The sequence below is a fragment of the Tauraco erythrolophus genome, chromosome 17, assembly GCF_009769465.1.
Source record: "Tauraco erythrolophus isolate bTauEry1 chromosome 17, bTauEry1.pri, whole genome shotgun sequence".
Lineage (NCBI taxonomy): Eukaryota > Metazoa > Chordata > Aves > Musophagiformes > Musophagidae > Tauraco > Tauraco erythrolophus.
The window spans coordinates 17,978,320-17,989,092 of NC_141481.1; the positions used below are offsets into that span (position 1 = coordinate 17,978,320).

At 68.7% G+C, this 10,773-nt stretch overlaps 3 protein-coding genes across 4 annotated transcripts in view; 2 read left to right on the top strand and 1 right to left on the bottom strand.

Annotated features, from left to right (window-relative positions):
* Positions 1–3,335, top strand: part of CORO7 (coronin 7) — a 36,755-nt gene extending 33,420 nt beyond the window's left edge. The window contains exons 13-28 of the mRNA XM_086622519.1: positions 160–255; positions 342–464; positions 595–727; positions 818–993; positions 1,071–1,179; positions 1,282–1,368; positions 1,481–1,623; positions 1,724–1,828; positions 1,933–2,018; positions 2,095–2,236; positions 2,353–2,442; positions 2,533–2,649; positions 2,727–2,862; positions 2,979–3,070; positions 3,163–3,249; positions 3,330–3,335. Coding sequence (XP_086478645.1) covers positions 160–255; positions 342–464; positions 595–727; positions 818–993; positions 1,071–1,179; positions 1,282–1,368; positions 1,481–1,623; positions 1,724–1,828; positions 1,933–2,018; positions 2,095–2,236; positions 2,353–2,442; positions 2,533–2,649; positions 2,727–2,862; positions 2,979–3,070; positions 3,163–3,249; positions 3,330–3,335 — 1,728 coding nt within the window. The remainder of the gene's footprint in view (positions 1–159; positions 256–341; positions 465–594; positions 728–817; positions 994–1,070; positions 1,180–1,281; positions 1,369–1,480; positions 1,624–1,723; positions 1,829–1,932; positions 2,019–2,094; positions 2,237–2,352; positions 2,443–2,532; positions 2,650–2,726; positions 2,863–2,978; positions 3,071–3,162; positions 3,250–3,329) is intronic.
* Positions 3,336–3,742: 407 nt separating this feature from the next.
* On the top strand, positions 3,743–5,634 carry PAM16 (presequence translocase associated motor 16). The gene is made up of 5 exons (XM_086622018.1): positions 3,743–3,762; positions 4,055–4,139; positions 4,668–4,807; positions 5,211–5,276; positions 5,448–5,634. Exons 1-5 carry the CDS (start codon positions 3,760–3,762, stop codon positions 5,532–5,534), a joined length of 381 nt encoding a protein of 126 aa, XP_086478144.1. The 5' UTR covers positions 3,743–3,759; the 3' UTR covers positions 5,535–5,634.
* Positions 5,635–7,646: 2,012 nt separating this feature from the next.
* On the bottom strand, positions 7,647–10,517 carry GLIS2 (GLIS family zinc finger 2). 2 transcript variants are annotated; one of them, XM_086622357.1, is made up of 5 exons: positions 10,170–10,517; positions 9,723–9,899; positions 8,910–9,043; positions 8,537–8,655; positions 7,647–8,422 (listed from the first exon to the last, which is right to left on the bottom strand). In XM_086622357.1, the coding sequence occupies exons 1-5, from the start codon at positions 10,515–10,517 to the stop codon at positions 7,647–7,649; spliced, it is 1,554 nt and encodes a 517-aa protein (XP_086478483.1). The 2 variants fall into 2 exon arrangements, with proteins under 2 accessions (XP_086478483.1, XP_086478482.1); XM_086622356.1 differs by having other exon boundaries at positions 10,158–10,517.
* Between the last annotated feature and the right edge of the window lie 256 nt (positions 10,518–10,773).

A 10,773-nucleotide genomic window follows, 5' to 3' on the forward strand; every position in this document is an offset into this window, starting at 1 on the left:
GCAGCTTGCGGGGACAGGGCTCCATGGCTGGAGGGGCTGGGGTGCCCGGGGGTGCCCAGGGGTGCCTGGGGTTGCCCTGGGCCAGGTGGTGCCAGCTGGCAGCAGGACGGGGGCTGTGGGGGTTTGGAGACACTCACCTCACCCCATCCCCTTTCCCAGTCTGTCCAAGAATTCCACGAGGATCTATTCCCCGACTGCGCCGGGACGCTGCCAGCCACTGGTGCCCAGGCCTGGTGGGCAGGGGACAGCCAGCAGGTCAGTGTCACCCAAGGGGATGTCCCCACCGATGGCATCGCCCAGGGCTGCCACCACCCCCTGCCCACCACTCTGCCTGCTGGCAGGTGGGGAGGGTGAGCCTGCATCCCGCGAGGAGACCCACGGAGACCTTCAGCTCCCCCGTCATCGCCTGCACCCAGCTGCAGGCAGCCGACGCCGGTTCCACCGATGCCGACGCTGACCGGAGCGTGAGCACAGGGTGCCAGCGAGCACACTGCGGGTGCCAAGGAGTCAGGGGGTCCCTGCTGCCCTCATCCCACAGGGAAGGGGAGGGCTGGGACACCGGCCACCCCTGCCCACCCACTCTCTCTCCCATAGGAGGGCAGTGGCTACTCCTCACCGTCCTCGCTGGCCTCGCCGGGCAGTGCCACCACCTCCCTCTCGGCCAGCACCGGCCCCTCCAGTGGCTTCGCCAGCAGCCCCAGCCAGAAGTCGCTGCAGAGCATTTTGGGTGAGTGGGCAGTGGGGTGGGCTCAGCGTCCCCACTGGGGCTGTGCCAGGGGGGCACTCAGGGCGCTCACCCATCTCCCGCTTGCGCCAGGGCCCAGCTCCCGCTTCCGGCACGCACAGGGCAGGGTGCTGCACCGCGACACCCACCTCACCAACCTGCGGGGGCTCAGCCTCACCACACCGGGCGAGTGCGATGGCTTCTGCGCCAACCACCAGCGTGTCGCCCTCCCCCTGCTCTCCGCCGGCGGCCAGATTGCCATCCTCGAGGTACCCCCGGTGCGGTGCGGTGGCCGGCACAGTGCCGGCAGGCGCGGTGCAGGTGACCCCTTGGCTCTTTCCCACAGCTCTCCAAGCCAGGCCGTCTCCCCGACGCGGCCGTGCCCACCATCCAGAACGGCACAGCGGTGGCCGACCTCTCCTGGGACCCCTTCAACCCATGGCGCCTCGCCGTCGGTACGCGTGCCATCCCCGGGAGAGCGCACCAGGCTAATCCCCCGGCACTGGGCATGCCGGATCACCAGCTTAACCACTGCCTGTCCCTTTTTGGTGCCGTAGCGGGTGAAGATGCCAAGATCCGGCTGTGGCGGATCCCCGAGGGAGGGCTGCGGGAGACGCTGTGCGAGCCCGAAGCTGTCCTCCAAGGTGAGGGGCACATGGGGAGACACACCAAGGATCCCAGGTCCCCCATGGGTGACAAGCCAGTCTCCCATGTTGGCACAGGTGGCAACAGCCGCGCACCACTCACCCTTGCCAGGTCACACGGAGAAGATCTACTCCATCCGCTTCCACCCCGTGGCATCCGATCTCCTGGTTTCCTCCTCCTATGACATGACGGTGCGGATCTGGGAGCTGGGTGCCAGGCGGGAAGCCTTGTGCCTGCGGGGACACACCGATCAGGTACGAGACGACACATCTGGGGACACCCGAGGGGCATGTTTGACCAGGCAGGGGACATGGCAGGGTGGGGGAAACACAAACAACGCATCCGTTTCCCCAGATCTTCAGCCTGGCTTGGAGCCCTGATGGGAAGAAGCTGGCGACGGTGAGCAAAGATGGCCGGTTACGGCTCTACGAGCCCCGGCGCAGCCCCCAGCCTCAACAGGTACGACCACGGCGACGGGGATGGGATGGGGAGCTGGGGGGATGGGCACCTGCCCGCCCTCCCAGCTCTCTCCAAGAAGGTAGGGTGACCTTCACCCCACGCAGGAGGGTCCAGGTCCCGAGGGGGGCCGTGGAGCACGCCTGGTTTGGGTTTGTGGTGGCGACTACCTCCTGGTGTCCGGCTTCGATAGGTAAAGATGGGGACGCACGCCAGGGCTGGGGTGCCCAAGGGGCACCGTGCGCCCCCTCATTGTCACCTCCCCACAGCCGCAGCGAGAGGAGGATTCTCCTGTACCGGGCGCAGGCTCTGCCTGAGGGACCTTTGTCCGTCCTCGGCCTTGACGTGGCCCCTTCCACCCTCCTGCCTTTCTACGATGAGGATACTGGCGTTGTCTTCCTCACCGGCAAGGTGAGGGTTTGCCTCCCCAAAAAAATGAGGAGGGGGCTACCTGCCTGCAGAACCCCACCGGTGCAGAGGGACCCTCCATGCACCCCCTGCCAGCCCCCATCTCGCTTCATCCCCAGGGTGACACCAGAGTCTTCCTCTATGAGGTGACGCCCGAGCCGCCCTATTTCCTCGAGTGCAACAGCTTCACCTCCAACGAACCCCACAAGGTAAAGGAGGGGCCCGCCAGGGCCATGCTGCCTGTCGTGCCCCTCCGCTGGCACGGCCACAGGCCCCCCTCACCCCTCTGCCCCATCAAGGGCTTCGTCTTCCTGCCCAAAACGGCATGCGACGTGCAGGAGGTGGAGTTCGCCCGAGCGCTGCGCCTCGGGCAGAGCACCCTCGAGCCCGTGGCTTTCTGCGTGCCACGCGTCAAGGTAGGCAGTGGGGGCCTGGCTGTGGTTTTGGGGGGGTACAGGAGGGGGCCCCGCCTCAGCGCCCCTCGCCCCTACAGAAGGAGTATTTCCAAGACGATATCTACCCGCCGACCCGCGTCCAGTGGGAGCCGGCGCTTGGCAGCAGCGCCTGGCTGGCAGGGCAGGACGGGCAGCAGCGCCGTGCCAGCCTGCGGCCGGCCGACATGACGCCAGGTGGGCGCAGAGGGGCAGGGTGAGGGCCCTGCGCCCACGGGGATGGGCATGGGGGGTGTGTGTGTGTCAGCCATGGGGCGAAACCCTCCTGCCCCATGGCAACGCCGCTCTCCCAGTGAGCGAGGCTCCGAAAGACGCTCCTGCGCGGAAGTTCGTCCCTGCATCCGTGTACCTGGAGGAGAAATCTGACGAGCAGAAGAAGGAGGAGGTGAGCGCGGAGGTGTGGCGGGACCACCCTGCTGCCAGGCGCGGGCTGGGGGCCATGCCCCGGGCCCACGGCTCTGCCTCGCCCCCCTGCAGCTCCTCAGCGCCATGGTGGCCCGGCTGGGCAACCGGGACGACCCGCTGCCCCAGGACTCCTTCGAGGGGGTGGACGAGGCCGAGTGGGTACGTGCCGGGGCGGAGGCGGGGGGCGGACCGCCGGTGCCGCCCCGCCGCGCCCCTCACCGCCAGCGGGCCTCCCGCAGGACTAGCCCGGACCCCGGGAACCGCGCCGGGGACCGCCACACCGGACCGGGCCCGGCGGGGAGGACGACGAGGAAGAAAGAGGAGGAGGAGGCGGTGCGGCCCGGCCGAGGGGAGGGGGGGCCCCGCAGGGCCGCGCCGGGCAGCAGCGCTGGGCCCCGTGCCCGCGGGCAGGCCCCGCCATTAAAGCCGCTGCACCAGCGCCCGCCTCCTGCCGTGATTCCGCGCCGCGGGGCGGGGGGGACCGGGGCCGGGGACACACCGGGACCGGGGACAGGCCGCGGCGGCGGGACCTCCAGGGCGGCGCGGCCGCCAGGGGGCGCTGTGGCCGGGGAAGGGGGCGCTCCGCCCCGCGCCGCCGCCGCCTCGGTGACTGCCGCGACCTTCGCTCCCTGACCCGTGACCGGCGGCGGCGGAAGCGGCGGCAGGGACATGGTGAGAGGGGCCGGGGGGCGGCGGGGCCGGGCTCGGCCGGGGTGGGGACAGCGCCTGGGGAGGCGGAGGGCCGGGCCGAGCTGGGCAGGGCCCGGGGAGGGGGCAGGGCCCGGGGGGGTGCGAGGCAGCCGGTTCTGGGGGGACAGCGCCGGGGGAGCGGGGACAGGGCCGGGGCTGGGCCGAGCCGCGACCCGGCAGGAGGCAGCGAGGGGCGGGCAGAGGGGCCGGGGCTGGGCAGGGCAGGGGCTGGGGGTGGTGGCAGGGCAGCTGTGACAGCTGGGTGTCCCCGCAGGCCAAGTACCTGGCTCAGATCATCCTGGTGGGGGCCCAGGTGGTCGGACGGGCCTTCATGCGGGCGCTGCGCCAGGAGTTCGCAGGTACGAGCCGAGCTGCCGCCCCTGGCGCTCGCCATCCCCTTCCCCAGGGCACCGCGCTGCTCCCCGTCACCTGTGGCTGTTCCCTGATGGGATGCTTGCCAGGCTTGCCTGCATTCCAGCACCGACCTCATGGTGTTTCAGCTCAGGCCGGGCTGCCAGCAGCCGCCCCGGGCACCAGCCAGCGCCCAGCACTGCTGCCAGGCTCCAAGACATGCCAGGCAGCCCCACAGGGCAGAGAGGGATGGTCCCTCCACAGCCCTGCTCTGCCTGCCCTGCCTGCAGCCCACTTCACTGTGGGCACCGCCAGCATACGGGTGTCCCACCAGTTCCTGTCACCTCCCCAGGGCTGGGGACCTCGTCTGGGTGGCCCTCGCAGGCTGGAGGCAGCGTGAGGAGGGCAGAGGGGTGGAACTGGGATGTGAGCACCTCTGAGCCTGCGGGCTTTGCTGCCCGGCTCTCACCCGAGGCCTGGGGGTCCCCGGGGGGCAGTGTGAAGGGGGAACTCACGCTCTTGGTGTCCCTGAGCAGCGAGCCGAGCGGCAGCAGACGCGCGAGGGCGCTCAGAGAGGCCCCAGTCCGCCGCCGCCTCCAGGATCATCGGCATCAGCCTCCAAGAAGCTCAGCAGATCCTCAACGTCTCGAACCTCAACCCAGAGGAGATCCAGAAGGTAGAGGCTCCCTTGGAGATGGGGAGAGATGGTGCTGGCAGGGTCCTGCTCTCCCCGTGGCTGCTGCCTGGTGTGGGGGTGACGACTGGTCCCTGGAGGGAGTGTCCTGGGTCCAGTTAACCCCACTTTGAGGTTTCCCTGCCCCAGCTGGAGGAGATGCTGGCAGCTCACAGGCATTAGCAGCCTTGCCAGGCCCAGCCTCTGCATTTGCCCAGCAGTGCTGCTCAGGGAAGGGGACACGGGCTCTCCAGAGGCGCTTCCCTGGGAGTGTGGGGACCCACCAGGGAGTCGGACAGAGATGCTGTGTCCCCGAGATCACACTCGTCACACCCAGGACCACTTCAGGGAGCAGGAGGCCACTGGGGTTTGGGGCCAAATCTGACAGGGAACTTCTCTTCGGCAGAACTACGACCACTTGTTCAAGGTGAACGACAAGTCAGTGGGAGGCTCCTTCTACCTGCAGTCCAAGGTGAGCAAAGGGAGGAGAAGAGAGGAGAGGGGGCTGCGCTGGCCCCCAGCCCTGCCCTCGGTACCTTCCCCTGCCTGGGATTTGGGAGAGCAGAGCCTGAGCATCAGTGGGGACAAGACAGGGAGGGAAGGGGACAGCCCCACCGTGTCACCCTGTTCCCATGTCCTGCAGGTGGTGAGAGCCAAGGAGCGGCTGGATGAGGAGCTCCGCATCCAGGCCAAGGATGAGAAGCAAAAGGGGTGGAAAGCCGAGACGTGACTCCTGCTGCCCCCACGCCCCTCCCCCTTAACTTATAGGTAGCCAATAAATGCTGTGTCCTCCGGCACCTGGCCTGGCTGCTCTGCGCCCCAGGGAGGGAGAGGGGACTCGCTTGCCTCTGCCCGCTGCCCCGGAGGGCATCAGCCCCTGCGAGGGGCTGGTGGGGCTGGGTTTTGCCCTGCGGAGGAGGAGGAGGGAGGCAGCTGGGGAAGAAGGGGTGTCCCTGGGGCACCAAGGGCTGCCAGGGCTCAAATGGCACCTGGGGAGGCTGCCCGAGCTATTTCTGTGGTGGGTTCGGGTGCTCTTGGCCTGAGCACACAGATACCTCTGGCTCCGTACCACAGGAATACGGAGAGCGCCGTTACCATTCTCCCACCGTGGGCAGTGGTGGGTCAGCACAGGGGTCCATGGGGGCATGCTCTGAGCTGTTCCTCCCCATGGCTCATCCCAAAGACCCTGGCAGGGCTTCACCAGCGCCAGGGCTGCCCGACTGGTAGCACGGGGACCCACTGTGGGTGGCTGTTGGGCAGAGCCAGCCATTCCGCCGAGATCGCACCCGTGACCTCCAGCACCCCCGTCCCCACCTCGGGCTTCTCGTGGCCATGGTCACGGACTGAAACAGGAACTTACTTCAACTTCACTTTATTGTTTTCTTAATAAACTTCCTCTCCCCTGGAGGAATATAGTGTTATAGTCGTTAGCTTATCTCTTAACTTCTGCAGTCCTTAAACGCTATGCTAACAGCGATGGAGCCCAACAGGAGGAAAATAAAAACAACCCAGAAACTACGATAGAAAGGCACTTGGAGACCGTTAAAATACTGATGTCCTGGAATGTGCAACAACAAACCGACAAAAGGAGCGAGGAGACGTACACCGTACACCGGCCGGGGCGGCCTGGTCGATGGCCCGCGGCCATGCTGGGGCTGTGGCAGCGCTGGGCGGCCGCCACGCCCCGGTCCCAGGAGGGTGAGGGCAGGGAGACCGGCTCCCCGCGGGGCATGCGTGGCCAGGGGCTCCTTCCAGCGGGGAGGGAGCAGGTTTGGGGAAACGCTCCCCCCAGTTCGGAGAAAGCTGCGGACGGGGGTCCTGCCCGGCAGCGGGAGGTACATGGGACCCCCCTGGCGTGGCCAGGGGAGGCTCCTGGCACTGCAGCAGCATCCTGCCCAACCCAATGCTGCCCCATGGCCCAGCACGGGCTCAGGAGGGAACCTCACTGGCAGGGCTGGCACGTCCCGAGGAGCAGGTGCCTCGCCAGCCAGTGCCAATGCGCTGCCAGCGGCAGCTCTGCTGGCACCTGGAGCCATGCCCACGCTGCCCGCTGCCTGCATGCGCTTGCGGTACATGGTTAGGTATGAATGTAGCTAAACAGGGTGGCTCTGCCCCGGCGCGGAGCCGACGCGGCGAGCGGCACACGCGGCCGTGTGCCTTGTCACGGGGAGGGCCGGGGAGGCAGCGGGAGACAAGGGCAGCCACGGAGCGGGAGGGACGCGGGGCGGACACCGGGCCGGCGCGTGCCCAGCCAGCTGGGCCTGGCACGGCGGGGAGCGTGCCGAGGTGCCGTAGCCACGGCACTGCCCGCGGCCACACCGGCCAGGTGGGGTCAGACGTGTGGCCGGACACAGCTCAGGGCTGCGGGAGCAGTCGGTCCCCGAGCTGTCACCCCGCTGTCCCCGCGGAGGGAAGCGGGGGGCTGCGGCCCCCCCATGCCGGCACCAGCAGTGCCGAGGCCTCGGGCAGGGAGACGCCGAGTCGGCAGCAGTGGATGAGCCCAACCGGGGCCCCGTCAGAGCAGGGGGGCAAGTCGAGAAATAAATAGCGGTGTCTCCGGCTGCCCAGGCCGGGGCAGGGAAGCAGAGGGACCCCCCGTACCCCCGGGCTTCCCCCGGCACAGGGTGACGGCCGGCTCCGGCCGCCGCGGGATTATTGCTTTTCTCAGAAGAGTCCGTTCTTCTTTCGTGACGGTTAAAAGCGTGAGCGAGGCCCCGACAGGGCTGGGGGGGGCGGAGGGTGCAGGGGGGAAGAGGGGGCGATGATCCGCCCCCCCCCCCATCACCAGGGAGCAGAATCTGCCCGCCGGGCCGGTGGCCGGCCATGGGCATCGTTGGACCCCTCAATTGACGGCGGCGGGTTTGAGCAGCAGGGAGCCGGGGGGGATGAGCACCCACCCGGGCGGCAGCGCCTCGGGGCTGCCCCCCGAGCTGATGCCAGCCGAGAGGTCGAGCACAGCTCCCGGCAGCAGCGCCAGGTTCTCGGCGGGCACCCGCGGTCGCCCCGGCTCCGTCCTTTCGCACCTCTCCTTCCGACTCTCCGGCCCTTTGCCCACCTTGGGCGGTCGCCCCTCAGCCCCGCTGCCCTTCTCGCCCTCGGCCTTGGCCGCGCCGGCCAGCAGCGACATGACGGGCAGCCCCAGCCCCGCCGCGAAGGGCGAGGGCAGCAGCGGGCTCTTGGCCAAGTTCAAGGGGCCGCTGTTGATGGGCAGGACGGGGCCGGGCAGGGCGGCGGCCCCGCACCCCAAGGCGCTGAGGTCGAGCGGTGCCGGTGCCAAAGGGATGGGCAACGCCGGCAAACCCGGCGGAGCAAAGAGGGCGGCGGGGTTGGGGATGACGAGCTGTGCCCCGTTAACGTAGGGCACCTCCGCTGAAGCCAAGGGCGTTTTGGGAGGCGGGTGGACCTTGAGCATCTCCGGGTGCTCGGGGGAGACGAAGTGGCCGTGGGCTTTGATGTGCTTGCGGAGGGAGCTGGGGTCGGTGTAGCGCTTGTGGCAGCCTGGCATCTTGCAGGAGTAGGGCTTCTCCACGTAGTGGGTGCGCGTGTGCTTGAAGCGGTCGCTGGAGTTGGAGTAACGCTTGTTGCAGCCTTCGTAGGGGCAGATGTAGGGCTTCTCGCCTGCGGGACGGCACAGCGCCACGTCTGCCGGGGGCACAGCCGGCCCCGCCGGGCCCCCTGTCCCCATCGCCCCCCATCCCAAGCGTCCCCCCTGCCCCCGGGGCCAGTGCTGACCTGTGTGTGAGCGGTTGTGGATTTTCAGGTTCTCCAGGCGGGAGAAGCTCTTGTTGCAGGTGGGGCAGCGATGCGGCTTCTCGTTGGTGTGCGTCCGGATGTGGATCAGCATCTTGTACCTGCCAGGGTCGGGGGGATGTCGGGAAGGGGGGGTCAGCCATGGCCCCAGGGCATCTCCTTGTCCCCGTGTCCCAGCTATGGGGTGGAGGGACAGTGACATCCAGGCCAGCACGGTCATCCAGCTCCCCCAGGACCTCACACCGGAGGGCTGGATGGATGGACCCCTCCCCATGCCCAGCCACGGTGCCAGGCTCCTGCCTCCCCACAGTGGCTCAGAGCAGCCCCCAGGGACCCCAGAGTTCCCCCAGCTCACCTGGCATTGAAGCCCCTGCCGTGGCGGGCGCAGCCCTCCCAGTGGCAGCAGTACCCCGCGTCCTTCTCGGGTTTGACGTGGAAGTCGTTGACGTGGTCCACCAGGTCTTGCAGGAGGTCGAAGAACTGGTTGCACTGCGGGTGGGAGGCTGCAGGTGAGGGGGGCCTGGCGGGGTGGGTGCTGGAGGGGGCCGGGACCCCCACCAGGGCCAGCTCCTGCCCCTCAACCCCCACTCCCGGCTCCCACCCATACCCCATATGCAGCAGCACCAGCAGTTGGGGAGATGGAAATGGCCCTTTTCACAACCCCTCCAGCTCCCCATCACCCCCCGCACCAGCCCCACATCACCCCTCTACAAGCCCCATAGAGCTCTGCCATGCCCTTCCAGCCCCACATCCCCTCCCCGGCCCCAAAATGCCCCTGCATGCTCCCCCATTCCCCCTCCTCATCCTCACAATGCCCCTGCGTGGGCTCTCAGCCCTTCATCACCACCCCCAGCCCCATAAAACATCCGCATCCCCAGCCCTGTATCAACTCCCCCAGCCCCCCTGCATAGCCCTCAGCTCCCCATCACCCCCCCGCCATCCCTACTTGCCCTCCCAGCCCCACATCCACCCCCTACAAGCCCCATAAAGCTCTGCTATGTCCCCTTTCTCTCCCCAGCCCCCACAAACGCCCCTGTGGGACCCCTCCCCAAATCCCACACAACCACCCCATCCTCACAATGCCCCTGCATGGGCTTCAAGCCCCACAAAACTTCCATACCTGCCCCCCCCCAGCCCCATAACTGCCCCCCCAGCCCTCCTTGCTGACCTTGGACCAGCGGCAGACGAGCTGCTTGGGCAGGGGCAGCTCAGGGGGAAGGCGTTTCTCCTTGCTGGGGGGCAGGAAGGCAGCGGGGGGCAGGTGCAGGGGCCCGCCCGCCCCCAGTGGCAGGAAGAACTGGAAGGAGCTGGGGAGGCCGTCAATGTAGCGGAGAGACTGGAAATCCTAGAGCAGAGCCCAGAGCGGGGGGGCGGTGGGGATGGGGCCAAGTCAGATGAAGCCCCCCCAGAGCCACCCCCCACCAAAGGGACACTGCTGGGGTTGGGGGGCACGGAGGGGCTGCGCAGCCGGGGAGGCCTTGACCCCGGGGTGTGTGTACACATCGCGGGGGGCTGTGTCACAGGCTCCAGCAGCGCCAGGCACCCCGCCAAGGCTGGTCACAGTCCCCATCGGTGGGGACACCTCGGGGCACGGGGGGCACACAGCCATACTTACGTGGGGGGTGAGGGGGCCAGGCAGGTCCCCGCTGCCCTGGCGCTCCGGGGAGAGCGAGGCACTGCCGGCAGGAGACTCCGCACCGGAGCGGGGCGAGAGGCTGAGGTCTACCACCGGCATTGCGGAGAATCGCCCGTCCCGTGGCTCCACCAGCCTCGAGCGTGCCAGGAGGCCAGGGGCCGGCGAGGCCGGCACAGCCCGGCGACCCCCTCGGCCATCCCCAGCTGACGGGGCATCCGGGCGCTGGGGAGCACGGGGTCGGGGGCCGGGGGGACCCCTCTTCTCCCGGGCAGCTCGTAGCTTGGAGATGCTCAACTTGAGGTCCAGCGGCTCCTCCAGCGAATGCATGGTGCCGGGGCGGGCGCTGCGGGGGGACACACGCAGGGGTCACCTGGAGCATCGCCCCAGCCTCGTACCCCCAGCAATGCCCATCTCTGCTCCGGGCCGGAGGCTGAGCGGCCGTGGTGCTGGCACAGGGATTGTGCCGCCCCTTCCAGCCACCCTGCCATGGCCCCCTCGCAGCGGGCAAAGGGCACGGCACCGGGGGAGGGCGGGGGGTGGGGGGCACTTCCCCCCTACTCCACCCTCCAGCCCCTCGGTGTCC

What these genes read in the sequence shown, in the direction of transcription:
- PAM16 (XM_086622018.1), top strand. An exon ending in GCTGCGCCAGGAGTTCGCAG is followed by an intron (nt 4,140 to 4,667) that starts GTACGAGCCGAG and finishes GTCCCTGAGCAG; the next exon opens with CGAGCCGAGCGGCAGCAGAC. An exon ending in CCTTCTACCTGCAGTCCAAG is followed by an intron (nt 5,277 to 5,447) that starts GTGAGCAAAGGG and finishes CATGTCCTGCAG; the next exon opens with GTGGTGAGAGCCAAGGAGCG.
- GLIS2 (XM_086622356.1), bottom strand. Translation starts at nt 10,517, where the DNA reads ATGCATTCGCTGGAGGAGCCGCTGGACCTCAAGTTGAGCATCTCCAAG. An exon ending in CCCCCCACGTAAGTATGGCT is followed by an intron (nt 9,900 to 10,157) that starts GTGTGCCCCCCG and finishes GCTCTGCTCTAG; the next exon opens with GATTTCCAGTCTCTCCGCTA. An exon ending in CCACAACCGCTCACACACAG is followed by an intron (nt 8,423 to 8,536) that starts GTCAGCACTGGC and finishes GCCGTCCCGCAG; the next exon opens with GCGAGAAGCCCTACATCTGC.